Below are 14,223 nucleotides of genomic sequence, written 5' to 3' on the forward strand. Positions count from 1 at the left end.
ATCTGTACTGACTGAGGCTATAGCAAACTGTCTAACCATGCAAAAAAAGCCTATGAGAGAGCAGACACTATAATCTTCCACACTAAGGAAAGATGCCAGGAAGTAGTGCTTGGAGAATGAGAATGTATGAGAATTTCACTGTAGAGAACAAGAGTCCCTGGCCCATTTACTGCTATGAACATTGCTTCAGTCATGGCAAAAACAGTACTTGAAAAGCACTTCACCCTGCCTGTTCGAGGGCCTGTTTGATGCTGCACATGCAATCAGCAGCCTTACCTTGGCAGGCAGGGAAAGAGTGGTGGCCAGGCTGACAGCTGTCACACTGAAGTCCAGCTACCCCAGAGCGACAGAGACACCTCCCGAGAAAGTCGCAGACTTCGGGCTGGGTACCCGCCAGATTACATTCACACACTGCAAATGAGAAAAGACATTTCAGACACAGCCTCTGCACAGGCTGTCTTCTTTTATTTTTCTTTAAATGAAAATTAAAAAAAAAAAAAAAAATCAGCATCACGGGAAATATTAAGGAAAGAGCAAAAGAATCTGGCTGAAAGTAACTACTTGGTTCAATATCAGTGTTGCAGCAGTACATGTAGCTTGTCCCCCTTCAGAGTCTGATTTATCGATGCCAAATGGTATGACAATTATTGAAAATAGTTACATCTTTTTTTAAGACTAAAATGAAACAATGTATGGTTTTGATTTACAATCTCAAGTGGCAGGGGTTAATAAAACGCCTAAAAAGACAGTACAGAGATAGTTAATAAAGTTTAAAAATAGTCAGTTTTCTAGTATTGATTAGAAAGGGTTGCTTGGTGTATCAAAGTGAGGTTGCAAAGCCAAATTAAACACAGTTTAAAAAAAAAGAAATTAAAAACAACCAAGGATAAGTAAAATAAATGCTCCCAAACATATTCTAAATTTCATCAATGTTACTAAATCCAACCCCAAACTGAAGTCTGACAGCTGCATCTGACATTAGACAACAATCAAGGAAATACGGGCGTTTTTAGATAGAAATGTCCCCTCATCACATTCTTCTTCTTTGATTTCAGTGAATTTTGGGGGAGTCCCCTATGAACACACTCCTTGGCAAAAGAACTTCGTCCCTCAGTATAAAACTCAGGTCTGCATTTTGGATATGTTGCAAAAAGGGAACATTTGTCTTACCCTGGCAGAAGGGGTAATGAAAATATCCAGCTGCACAGGTGTCACAGGAAAGTCCCCAAAATCCAATTCTACATCTGCACTGTCCAGTATTTCCATCGCAGTCACCGCCCAGCACTCCTGCGCCGTGGCACTGGCATGCTGAAGAGCACATTTGTAAAGAAAATATTTGCGGCATTACGATCTTAAAGTTCCTATTTCACTTGGAAGCCGAAGGCTGGCATTTACACCGAGCACAGGCTCCAAGCATCAAATAAACTATGTCACTTACGTAGACACTGGGGGCCAAAATATCCTGGTTTGCAGCCACCTTCTAGTTACAACAGGAAAGGGAAAGAAAGAAAGGAACAAAGTTAACGCATAAAATCGTGCAGCTTCTCTTATGTTTGCAAGAAAAGCAGATCAGTGCTTAGCAATTATTTCTCTTGAACTGACAAAACTATTTGTATGACCCTTACATACAAGTCTCATTTAAAAAATAATAATATGTAATCATGCTTAGTCTGCCAGCACAAGTTTACAACTTCTACACAGAAGCCTCTGCTTAGAGGCAGCTGCCTTTCTTATGCCTTCAGACTCAGATGCTACTTGTTGGAAATGTAAATAGCTCAAGATCTGTTTTCTCCTGTTTATATTTATCCATTTTTCTTCAGAGCTTTCTTTCTTCTTCCTTTTAAAAAATATGTGAGAGAACAGGATATGGCTACCAGGGCAATTATTGTGGATGCCATATGAAGGAGATAAGTGGTGCAGGAGACTGAGGATTTGCGGGCTGTGATGGCAACTGCAGACACTTTCAAGAAAACAATTGGGACTTGTAAATACATACACGGATTTGTACTATGTGCTATATCTAAGCATCTACTACATTCACAGAAGAAAACACTTTTTCATTTGTCAGCATAAACTTCACTTCTTTTAAAATTAGTAGAAATGAAGAGGAAGTATGTTCATTTTAGGATATAAAAAAGGTTTTGAGGTTTTTTTAAGGTTATTAATCCTCATATGAATTACAAGTATGTATATGATTAAGTGCTAGCTGTGATGATGTCTCCATTCTGCAGTATAATAATATATACTAAAAAATAGAAGCCCACTGAGATAATCATATAGATTTCAGGCAGCTTTGCAGGGGGCTAAATGAGAAATATGTAGCTCTCTTAGAAATCAAAGTTCTTCACTGCCAAGGGCAATGTACAATTTGCCAGGTGCAAGAGGACTGTCCAGAAGCAGAAGCCAGGTAATCTTTAAGGAGGAGATTTACACTGCAAAGCAGCTGACAAGTTGTACATGTCAGAACGTATGATGGATCTGTTTGTAAGAGCACCAAACAAGATGGTCAGTCTCTTCCACAGATGTTTGCTGGAGGCTGGTCAAACTTACTTTGATCCATAACTCTTTGTGAAGCTAGCCTACTAAACTGTTCAGTACAAACATGACAATACGATGAACTGGCAAGAACAAATGCTCTCTGAAAGATAAATACCAACAGTGGTAAAATTACTACATAAATCTCCATGAAAGAGCAGGCACCACCGAAACAGTGAAAAATAGTGACACAGGTCAAAACAATGAAATGGGGGAAAAAAATAACAAAACACCAAGAACTTGCCAATTATGTCACCAGCCATAGCATCGCTTGGATTTGGAGAAGTAAAAGGATATACAGGAATACCTTTAAAAGAAAAGAAACAATGAAGTGCATTTGAAACAGACACAGTTATTTCACTAAAAATCATCACAAACCATGAAGTCATCTCCTGTCAGTAGACAGTCACATGACCATAGGAATAACTTCAGCTTAGTTTCCTTTCAGTTAGGAACAGGATAAGAAACATTTTACTTTTGCTCTCCAATTCAGGTGCAAACTTTCCTCCTCAAAAGAGCGGTATGAAAGGCCAGACACCATTTGCAAATGCTACCAGTTTGCTTCACTCCTCTTTATCCTTTTGTACAGAAAGCTTTCTCATGCCAGATGGTGTTATGAGAGCTACCTAGGGAGCTCCGTATTTATTTCACACTCCTTGCTTCCAGCTGAAGGTCCATCTCCTGCTATGTGTTGCTATCACTCCTTACCTGAACTGTAAGGACAGTTTTTATTTGAGAAGCCTCCAGATTAGGAATGGGAAAGACACCCCAACACACTTTCCTCCATTAAGGTGGGATCCAAAGTTTAGGCGCTACCAACACTAGTGGATTTTAGACCAAGGTCTACCTGAGGTGAACTTACTTAAAAATGTTGCATTACAAACAAGAGGATAAATGAGATGTGATAATCTAGAGTGAACTGTACAGAGAAGATTTATTCTATCACAGCCATTTAATTCAAACAACATTCCATTTTTTATACTCTTTTTTTTCCCTTTGTTTTGTATTGATTTCCCTCTTCTTCCATTTTTATCATGATATCTCTGCTTTAGTCAGACCTCAAATCTTGTCCCAGAACAACACCTGTTTTATCAGCTGTCAGAAACATGCTTCTCCTGAGGGCATAAAGCATTCTCACTGATACATTTTTAGAATCTGATCATGGAAACACAAGCTTTTACGCAGTAAACACGATCCTGATGTTACTTTTTCCTCAGCTCTTTTATATATAACTTGTTTATGAGGAAAGCATTTTATTTGCTGAATTCCCAATACATACTTTTAATCTCTTTATTTTAAAGTAAAAATCTGATTTTCAATTAATCAATAGCATTAGTTAGCATTCTGTTACCATTTTCAATCAGCAGAACAACTCAGTGCCACATCTTTTTTCCTAATATGTTTATTTTCTCTGGATTTACAAACACTTCTTAACCACTTCTGCAACGACTTCTTAAAAAACCTGAAACAAACTGGAAACCTTCCTTTCACAACATATCTGCACCTATTCACAGTCCAGCAAAAATAAAATAGCATGGCTGAGAGCTCTATGCTCTGCCAGGAGAATGTTTCCAAAATTACACAGGCTTTGTTTTAGAATTATTTTTTTATTATTTTAGAAGCTGTTGACAACCCACAAGCTTTGTTTATCGGGGATGCAAGTTCCAAATCCTAGGAGGTTACAGGGAGAACACATAACTCTTTTATCCCATCTTTCTCACTACAGTCATGTTCCACTTCTTTATACCTAAACACCCCAAGACATGTTGAAACAATTTGTCCAGAGCTTTAGGACTGGAGTTCATGACTTAATGAATGACAGGCTGTAGCCTCAACGAAGGTGTTTTAAAGGAACTCAGAACTGTGAGAATGCAGCACAATCTATTTGATGTTCAAGAAACTACCATTTTGTAAAATAAACCAGAGTCTCATCAGTATTATGACAATTGATTTATCAGAATGTGTAAACATGTGAAGCTGAAATGCCAGAGGTTTTAACCAAGTCAAGCTAATTCTTTAATGCACAGTTAAAATACTGAAAAAGTGGTATGTTTTGCGTATACTTACGGATACAAAATGGATAATCATAGAATCCATCAGCACAGCGTTCACAGTTTTCTCCCTGGAAATTCTGCTTACAGAAGCAGCGGCCAGACCCTTCCTCACAGCCCTCTGCATGCTCCGAGTTACAGCTGCAGGCTAAGTAAGTATCAGCAATTAGGTGTTATTTTGAAAAGAATGAATTAATTTACTGTTCACAGCAGTGCTTCATTTGCAGTTGTGAATGCCTCATTATTTAAGAATGAAAATTTGCATACAGTAACGTATTTTCCAAGTACTTTATGTCATCAGTTAATATTTGTGATATCCCTTAGAAGCAAGACCTATATTATTTTCTCAGAGTGTTTAACTTTTTTTGATTCAGAAAGTTGCATGTAATTACTCCACAGCACTACAGAAACTCTATTTTCTGTGGCTTCTGCTTATCTCTCAGCATGCCCTAGAATGAGCACCATGCTCCAACTATCTTCCCTTACACACCACATGCAACATTAAGGCAGCACACCACAGCTCTGTTGACTTCCCATTCATATCAATATCCGACATGACAAACCACAGCTTCCTCCTATCTGTCACAAGGCTCCTACAGCCTGTTTGTAATTCAACCCTTATCTTCTACCTGTACTCAGTTCTTCTTTTTTAAATGTTGTATTAGTAATTATCCTATTGTATTACTTATTACTCATTGAATATAGTAGTGATCCTCCTGACCTTTTGAGCTATAGAATAAAATTTTCAAGTGACCAAGAGCCAAAGGATATCTCATATCTACATCAGAGATCTAAGAGAAGCAAGGCCATGAGACTAGGAGATAAGAGTGGCTTCCTAGAGGTCATGCTACCTCACCATGGGGTGTGTAGCAGCACCCCAGGCTTTCCTGATCCTATCTCCTCAGCAGCCTTTTCTGCCTTCCTCCTATGCTCTGGCTGCTGGCCTGAAGGTTTAGGTTCATGATACATAAGTTGAGAAGGGTCTAAAAGGGTCTAAAGCAACAAATAAAGTCCTTTGCAGTTTCTCTCCAACATCTTTTGGCCACTCTTTCTTTTTTCCTCCTCAAAAGATGCATCCCATGCCCAGGGTATAGCAAAAAAAGAATAAACCCGTGCCCTAAGACCCTACCATAAGAAGATACTTAATAAAGAAGGACTCACGTATACAACCATCAGGAGCTCTCACTGAAACACCATAAGGACGATAGTAACCTTTCGCACACTTCTCACAGTTAATACCAGCTGTGTTATGCTGTGCAAAATAAAACAAAAGGAAAATATGAGATGAAAATGGGAACTTGGAAGAATTAAGATACAATAACATCCTTTACACTGTTTCTGTATACAACTAAGGAAGGATCAGCACTGGAAAAAAATGGAATATGACTGCAAAAAAAGACAGCATTCGTCATTTGCTGTTCTTTAACCATCTGTTCTCTACAGATTTCTTTATCATTGTATTCTCACATAAAGAAGTTGAATTTTGTCTTTAAAGCATGATAAAAAAGAGCTATTTTAACAACAACAACAAAAAAGAATCTAGGAAAATATCCTGGTTTCACTCTTACATGATATTTATCTCTTTTTACACTCCTTTCTTAACATAATGTGTACATTGTTTAGGCAACTACATCATTAACTTTTCCTCACACAATGTATTACTTTTTTCAATACTCTATGGCTAAGCTGGGCAACATCAAAATTAACCAGCACCTGATCAGTCAGATCGGCACAAAACAGATTTTCATTTGAAAAGTGTGCACCTCTGTAAACAGGTCTTTTCAGCATACAGAAAAATTACCATAAATAACTTGAACTACAGCAAAAATAAATAAATTCCCTGTGAACACATTTGTGAATGTATTTCAACTCATGCAGCAAAGCTCTCCCCTGTGGTGGGGGTGCAGGAGCATGCAGCAGCACCAGTTGAGTTAACTCATGGTCACAAGGCATCTTGGCAAGCTCATAGTCTCATAAGCAGGGAACTGAAAGTGGAGAGGAAGTTTCTCCCTGGAGCAGCTGCCCCCAGCTCCCAATCACTGTTCAGTTCTTCCTTAGGGAGTGTTGAAATTCAGGGCTGTGAGGGGGAACCTGGTATTTAATATGGGAGGCTGGTGGGGCAGTTCATGAGCAGGTCAACCAGGATATTAACGGGGCTGCTGCTCACGGTTGGAGCTCTTGGTTTCAGCAGCAGTTTTAGGTTCTGCTTCCAGTCCTTCCAGGGCTCTCCTCTAGTGTCTCAATCTGTGCTACTACTGGGAAAGGCTGAGGATAAATCTGGGACAGTGACGCTCACATCACACAGAGCACATCACAGAGACACGGTGGTTGTACGGGACCTCAGAGGGTCAGGTGGTTCAGTCCCGCTCAGAACAGAGGTAAATCCAATATTAGACCAAGTTAATCAGAGCCTTGTGTGACCTTTCCTGATAGCAATTAGCCAGGGTAGAACAAAATTTACTCAGGAAGAGAGACATTCTTTCTCTTTCCAAGAATGTATTGTTTATTAACAACAGATACAGCATAAAGTCTCTGACTCCAAGTTTACAGCTGTTGATTCAACCCACCTGAGTCTCTAAGACAGTTAAGGGGCAGGAGAATGTGGCATGTAAGGAGAAACTGAGGGAATGGCTTTGGTTCACTTGGAGAAGAGAGGTTCAAGGCAGGGTAGGGATGCCTAGTGGCAGTTTTCTGCTGCCTAAGGACAGGGTTACACATAAGATAGAGTCACCTCTTCTCAGATATGCACAGCAGAAGGATAAAAGCCAACTGTCACAAGTTGCAGTTGGTGAAATTCCTACTGAACAGTAATAAAAATCGCTTTACCACAAGAGTGATTAAGTGCTGTAATAAATTACCTAGAGACCGTGTAAGCTTCATCCTCAGAAATTTTCAGACTCAAGTGGACATTTCTTGATGCAAGCTGATGCAATTTTGTATCTAGTTTTGGTTTGAGTGGAGCACTAGTCTAGATGACTTCCAGAGGTCCCTTCTACAATTGTGTGCTCTTTCAATACCTACAAGCTTCTTTCTTGGCATAGCCTATGCCTTCCTTTACTCCTGTTGATGAACAAGAGTCCTCTGTGTTTTACTGCAGTAAGGAATGAGCTGGCCTGATCTGGAATTTAAGAGATTTTTTTTTTTTTGGTAGTTGTTTTAATTGTTGCATTGTGTGGCTTTATTTGAATCACACAGGACTGAGCACAAACACAACTTGTATGTGTCTTTTATATATTAACAAGTGATGTTGTGCGATATAAATTATTTTCAGACACCTTTTTCCCTGCTTTGAGTACAAGTAACAACACCAGAAACACAGAGCCATCTAGACTGGTCAGCCTCTGAACTATTGGTGTGGACACAGTCCCACTTCCGTAGCCCTTCTTCAAATGTCCTTTATTTAAACTGACCAAAATGACCTTTTTTTACCTGGCAGTTAATGCAGACTCCTCCACCTTCATAATGCCCAAGGTTGTTTAGGCTTTCTCGACGCTGATCAACATCAGCATCATAGTAGCAATCGGTGGCATGTCCATGGCAATTGCAAGCTGAAAAAAGTAATATTCCAAGTCAGTTTTCATTATAATGTTGGAATTCAATAATGAAGCAGAGGAGAAAAAGAAGCTCAGATTTTTTTTTTATACTTACCCTCAGGTATCTTGGAATATGCTCAAATGCACATATTTACCTATCAACAACAGGATTTTCACAGCAGAAACATGGTAAGATGGTTTAGATATGAAGAAAGCATGTGCTGCGAGGCTTATCAGAGGAGGCAACAGTTGTGCCATCTCAAAACTATATATTTATGCATAAATGCAGAACTAGGAAGCTCCAGAAGAATGGTCTCAGCAGTTTTCAAAAGTTATCAAAAGCATGTTCAAATGTTTATTCTGCTTTTCCATGTCTAAAAATACATCTGAGCTAAAGCTGTGTACACTAAATCTTTCTTTAAAATAAACAATAAACAATAATAACAATAAGATAAACACAAATAAAAATACCTACACCAAGGAACTGTCATACATATAGTACAAATATACCAACAAACTTATCCATGCATTTACCTAGCTGCTGTTTTCTGAAATGGATATTTTTAAGTAGGAGTTCATTCTACTTCCTGAAAATTCTGGATTCAAAAAGAAGTATGGTTTGAAGAAGTATGATCTGAAGAACAATATTACCACCACCACCAATAATAATATATATATTTTTATATATTATTGTTATTATATATAATATATATTATTATTAATTCTATATATTTTTATATATTATTGTTAATATAATATTATTATATATTATATATGTTATATATTATTATTGTCTAGAAAATTATATAATTACATGACTAAAAAATTTAATTCCCCAGTTTATGGTTGTTTACAGTCTTAGCTGTGATAAATTTTACTTTGGGTAGTTTATGGTTAGCTCCTTTATTTTTCCCTTTTGTTAGGTCAAATAAAGGCAGCAGCTGAACTCACAGTGGCTCTGAATCTGCCTCTACATACATGTTCTGCTATACTTTTAACTCCTTCTGACAGGTGTTGGTATTGCAGTGGTCAGAAAAGATTGACAGATACCTGCGAGGTTTTGCTTGCAGGGACATCAGCCTCTCATATGGCTCAGTCTAGGAAGTTCACCTACTGAAAACATTTGAGATACATCCACTAATGTATCCCCTTGTGGCCTTGTACACACACCAGCTGTTTTCACCAATCTCCTTACATTGACGTGGGAGACCTAAATCCTGAAAAACCTTTGCTGTTTTACCTTTTTGCAAAAAGGCCTGGCAATATAAATCCCAGAGCAAGCCCAATGCTTGTGCTTTGTTTGCAGAAGAGAATTAACCTGAAAAATAGCTCTACACTTTCAATAGTTCCTGCAAATAAAGTTTGTTTGTTTGTTTGTTTTTTGTTATTTTTTTCTTTTCTTTCTTTTTTTTTTTTTTCCTGATTACATATTCTTTCCTCACTGGAGAGGAACAGGATTTTTTCTGAAAGAATGCAGGAAGCAAAAAAGGCTTCTCCAAGCATCTGGGTGAGCTTTTAATTACAGATTTAATTCCAGCACTCCAGGGCAACCTTCCCAGGAAATTCCCAAAGTTTTGACTTCATAAAACTATGACTTCATTTTTAGGGAAATCCCTCCCTTCATCCGGACTAGGACATAAGGTAACTCTGGAAGGCAATGGGTTCCTGCAAGTGCCTCAAAACAGAAGCTAAGGGCCCTGGCCCTGCTCTCTTTGCAATGAGGGAAGCATATGGGAAGCAATCCTTAAAAACTCTATTCCAAGTACCCGGCACAACTGGGAGCACAACTCAGGGACAACTGATTCTATGTGCCTTGCTATATGATCATACAGAAAGAGAAGGTAAACTGGATCACTCTCTGTATCTCTTCTACATCTTTGTCCCAACAGCTTTGTACAAGGTTTGCCATCAGGTTCACTTGTGGTCTGCTGACAGGAACCAGACAGGACAAGACTGGGTTCTCTGGCCAGGCTGTGATAGCCTGTGAAGATCTTCGGTGGTTTTTATTCATATAATTCTTCAAGAAAATAAAACATTGCAAAAATGAGATGCTGGTTCAAGATACTAAGTCAGAAAAGGAAAGAAGATTTTTCTTTATTAAAAAAACAAGGTAAATAAAAGCTCATTGCCTCTAGGGCCAAACCGTCTGTGAGGTACAGCTCACAAGTAGGTCTTCTAATAGCAACAGGAAATTACTTGCTCTGATTATAGTAATAGTATTTTCTCTCACAGGAGAATAGAAACCCCCTCACCCTCACAAAGCACCTTCTCACCACTTTGGGCCATTTGCTGATCCATACAGTACAGAAACTCACAGGAAGAGTTTGGGCTTATCCCTGCAAGCTCCCACCAACCTCTTTCAACCAGTTTCTCTCAGGGGACCTCAGACTTCTGGGTAGCTTAACGAAGTTGCTTTAATTCCTTCATTACTGGCTGCCAGAAAAAGAGGTCTGCATCTGGCAAATGCTCTCAACAAATCACCTCAAAGCGCTAGGAGCAATCCATACTAAAAAGGATATTTTTTCAGAGGCAGGTAGAAGCAAAGTGGTTTTGGCTCAGAATCTTGTAGATGATCTTCTATAAACTCATTCTTTAAAAAACATGACAATGTTTATGTTCTTTGTCTATCTCTTTCCTGGCAGAAAATGTTTTCCTCTCAAAGAGGGGAATTAAAATGAGGTTTCAAATAATGTTCAAAAATTGTGTCCCAACATGCCTCTCTCTTATCAAATATTTCAATCATTTTCCTCCCTCCCAACGCTCAGTCTTTGTAGTGCAGTTTTGATTAAACGAGCCATCTCTATATTCCTCAACCTAATCATATAGGTACATCACTTTGGCTTTCAAATAAGGTTCCCCTGTTAACGGTTTGTACCCAGTGGCTACACTACTCTCAGCAATGGCAGACAAGGAAAATAAATTAGGCTAGACACAAAAGAAAATACAGGCTGCCAACACCTTTGTTCAGAATAAGATGTGCACGTAGATCATAGAATCATACAACACCAGGTTGGAATGGACCTCAAGGATCATCTGGTCCAACCTTTCTTGGCAAAAGCACAGTCTAGACAAGATGGCCCAGCACCCTGTTTAGCTGAATCGATGGCAACACCGTCTGTACCACACTCACTGTTTTCTGGCCAGGAGGATGCAAAACACCCATGTCTAACAGTACCCACCACTCCACCAAAAGAGAGTCCGTACCATCATTCTCTTTAGCAAAAGAATGGAACACAGGGGAGGTGGGAGAAAGGTCAGTAGGCTTCTCCAGCTTGACTACTCAGTCTGTGGACCTCAAGCTCTCCAAACTGCCAACTACAAGCACAGGAAGGGGTGCAAGAGTGGAATTGCCAGCAGTCCCCAGCAAGAATGCCTGTGTGCCCACATGGGGTGAGTGTGGGCAACCGTCAGCAGGGGAACACAGGGCAGGTCAAGCACCTGCAAGCAGTGTGAGCCTTAAGCAATCTCTCTCCAATCTGAACAAGAGGCTGGGTGATGGGGAGGCAAATTGTGAACTTGTACAAGATGCCCATAGTCTCTGCTGCGCTAGTGAGGATCCACAATCTGTCAGCAGACAGCTAGGACTGGGGAGAAATGTTGATTCAATGTACTACAAGAAGGCTCCCACTATTCTCAGGTAATATGCTCACACAAATTACTATTTTCATTGTTTAATAAGAGAGAATATAAATAATATTCACTGCATCATCTCTTCCTTATTGCTGTATGGAAATAATTTTCTCAGTAAAGAAAAAAGGTGTTAAAACATGCAGCGTGCTGTGTATGCTCCATGAATACGTGTGCTATGGCTAATTCTGCCCCACTTGTCAATGTCCCTTTAAATCTAGCATCTTTTAGGCTACTTACGTTCACATATGTTTGTGCTCCCGGCTGTTGCAGGTTGCCACTGTTTCTGATTATATCCTGGACAGCAGCGATCACAGGTTTCCCCACAAGTGTTATGCTGACATTCACATTGAAATCTACAGAAATGAAAGCCTCTTATTCTACTGAAGCTGGATTTGAACTTTATTTTTTCTTAATTTTTTTGCAGTTCAAGACTTAAACGTAGTGTGAAAAGGACAGGACATAAGCTCACATGTAAAGAGGTTGAACAGTAATACTAGAACGTTTTTGAACTTTCCTAAAATTCTTCATAATTGATTACTTTAATCATGTGATTATGAGTTTATTAACACAGATTAGTTCTAGAGAACAATTATAATTGGATTCAATGGACTGGATTATTAAAATTTGGTTTAGGCTACTAAATCATTATGATATAAAACAGTGTAGAATGTATCCTATTTTAGCTTCATTCCAAGGTTCAAGCTTGTTGAACCACAGCAAAAATATTTATCACCTTTACAGGCATGCCTTCAGAATTTCTTTCATTATGCCTTGTTTACAATAATTTTATTAGTGTTTTTAATACACCAAGATCATAACTTAATCTAATTATTTTAAAAATAGTGCACACTATTCATCAAGAAAATGTGGTTCATATTTATTTTTATTTAGCTGAATAGCCTACTTAAAGGGCAGGCTTTCATTAAGGGCTAAATCTTACTATTGTGCATAGTAACTGAATCTCAGGAGTAACAAAGACCTTGAGACTGGAGAGGCCTTTTCCAACATTTCTTCTTATCTGTGTAGTCTAATAACTTGCAATAAACTTTTCAAGTATAACCATCCTGTTTCCATAGACTTCATACCTTCTATACTTACTTTTCTCTAGCATAGATATCTGGAAAGGATACACCCACTTGCCCACTTACTCTTCATTAAAACACAATTAAAAATATTGCATTGTCCTGATAAAAGTTTGTTTCAATGCCACAGTGGAGAGCAACAGCTGGTTTAAACTAGGCCTTTAAAATATGTTTTAGATATAACCTGATTATTCATGGTCACTTCCCTACAGCAGATGAGCTGAGAAGCCTGATCTAACACCTTGTGAAATCAATACAGAGATCATAAACTTCACAGGGAAAGAGAATAGTTCATTTAATTTCTGCTTTTATTTTTTATAGTAATGATTGAATGCCATTGGATCTTGACTGAGCTCAGTTACAATGCGCAATATCTCCAGGAAGTTCACTAACCTTGTTCTTGAGTTGGCTAATTCCTGCTCTTGGAAGGTGATACCAGCCCATGTTTTCCATAAAGAACTAAGAGTTTCTAAAAAATTGTTTAATATGCCAAACTCTTATTTCAATTAAAAAGAAAAATATAAGACCTTTTTGTTATATTTCATGTGTAATACATTTATACGTTTTCTTGTCAAATATCAGCCGATTCAAGGTTTTAAATATAAAGAAAAATCCCTATAAGCTCGTATAATTTTATCATAAAAAGGTAATTTGAAAACATTCATGTGGGTTTTTTTCTCATATTAAATAAATGTTATGCTCAGTTTACTTACTGGTATCGGTTTTCAGTACTCTTTGTGTTACATGCTTCAGCATGGCCATGGCAAACACATCGACCACCAATACTGATGTCCTTTATACTGTAGTAATACTACGGAACAAGCACAAAAAGTACATATTGATCTTTCCTTACTTGCATTATGTCAGAAATATCAACATCAGATTATTAAATCTTGCTTATCAGAATTTTAAAGGCATGCCTTTACAAAAGGCCAAAGTCAGGCAGCCAGTGGTCAAACCTCTGTTGATGTCTACATCCCAGTACGAGTACCAGCAAATCAAAGTCAATACTAACGGGGTGCCTGATAGCAACAGTTTAATGCAGTTCACATCAAATGCATATTGCTATAGCTCTTCATTTCGCAGCCACCAGTACCCAGGCCCAAAGCTTGTTCAAAGCCAGCTTGAGGACGGAGATGTAAAGTACTGTCAAAGTATCAATTTGTGAGACCTTGGTCTGGTCAACACACCAGATGTGCTGGTATGGGCAGTGCAGTTTCCTCATTCAGTCAGATGTGATCACTCAACACTAGAAACAGACCAAAATCACCAGCTCATTCAGAATCACTCATGACTCAAACTGGATTTGAAATTTTGACCTGAAGTTGAAACACTTTGTATCTCATCATCATGCCTTGCAGGCATCTAGGCAACAGAAGATAAAAATTTAAT

General features: G+C 38.5%; 1 protein-coding gene across 1 annotated transcript in view; it reads right to left on the minus strand.

Annotated features, from left to right (window-relative positions):
• Positions 1–14,223, minus strand: part of LAMA3 (laminin subunit alpha 3) — a gene marked incomplete at its 5' end in the record, with an annotated part of 116,258 nt that overhangs the window by 79,766 nt on the left and 22,269 nt on the right. Inside the window, 9 exons of the mRNA XM_082043886.1 lie at positions 277–411; positions 1,171–1,308; positions 1,439–1,480; positions 2,780–2,842; positions 4,603–4,734; positions 5,748–5,838; positions 8,016–8,134; positions 11,987–12,102; positions 13,545–13,642. Of these exons, the coding sequence (XP_081900012.1) occupies positions 277–411; positions 1,171–1,308; positions 1,439–1,480; positions 2,780–2,842; positions 4,603–4,734; positions 5,748–5,838; positions 8,016–8,134; positions 11,987–12,102; positions 13,545–13,642 (934 nt within the window). The remainder of the gene's footprint in view (positions 1–276; positions 412–1,170; positions 1,309–1,438; positions 1,481–2,779; positions 2,843–4,602; positions 4,735–5,747; positions 5,839–8,015; positions 8,135–11,986; positions 12,103–13,544; positions 13,643–14,223) is intronic.

This window comes from Streptopelia decaocto (genome assembly GCF_964273445.1).
Source record: "Streptopelia decaocto genome assembly, chromosome: 2".
NCBI lineage: Eukaryota > Metazoa > Chordata > Aves > Columbiformes > Columbidae > Streptopelia > Streptopelia decaocto.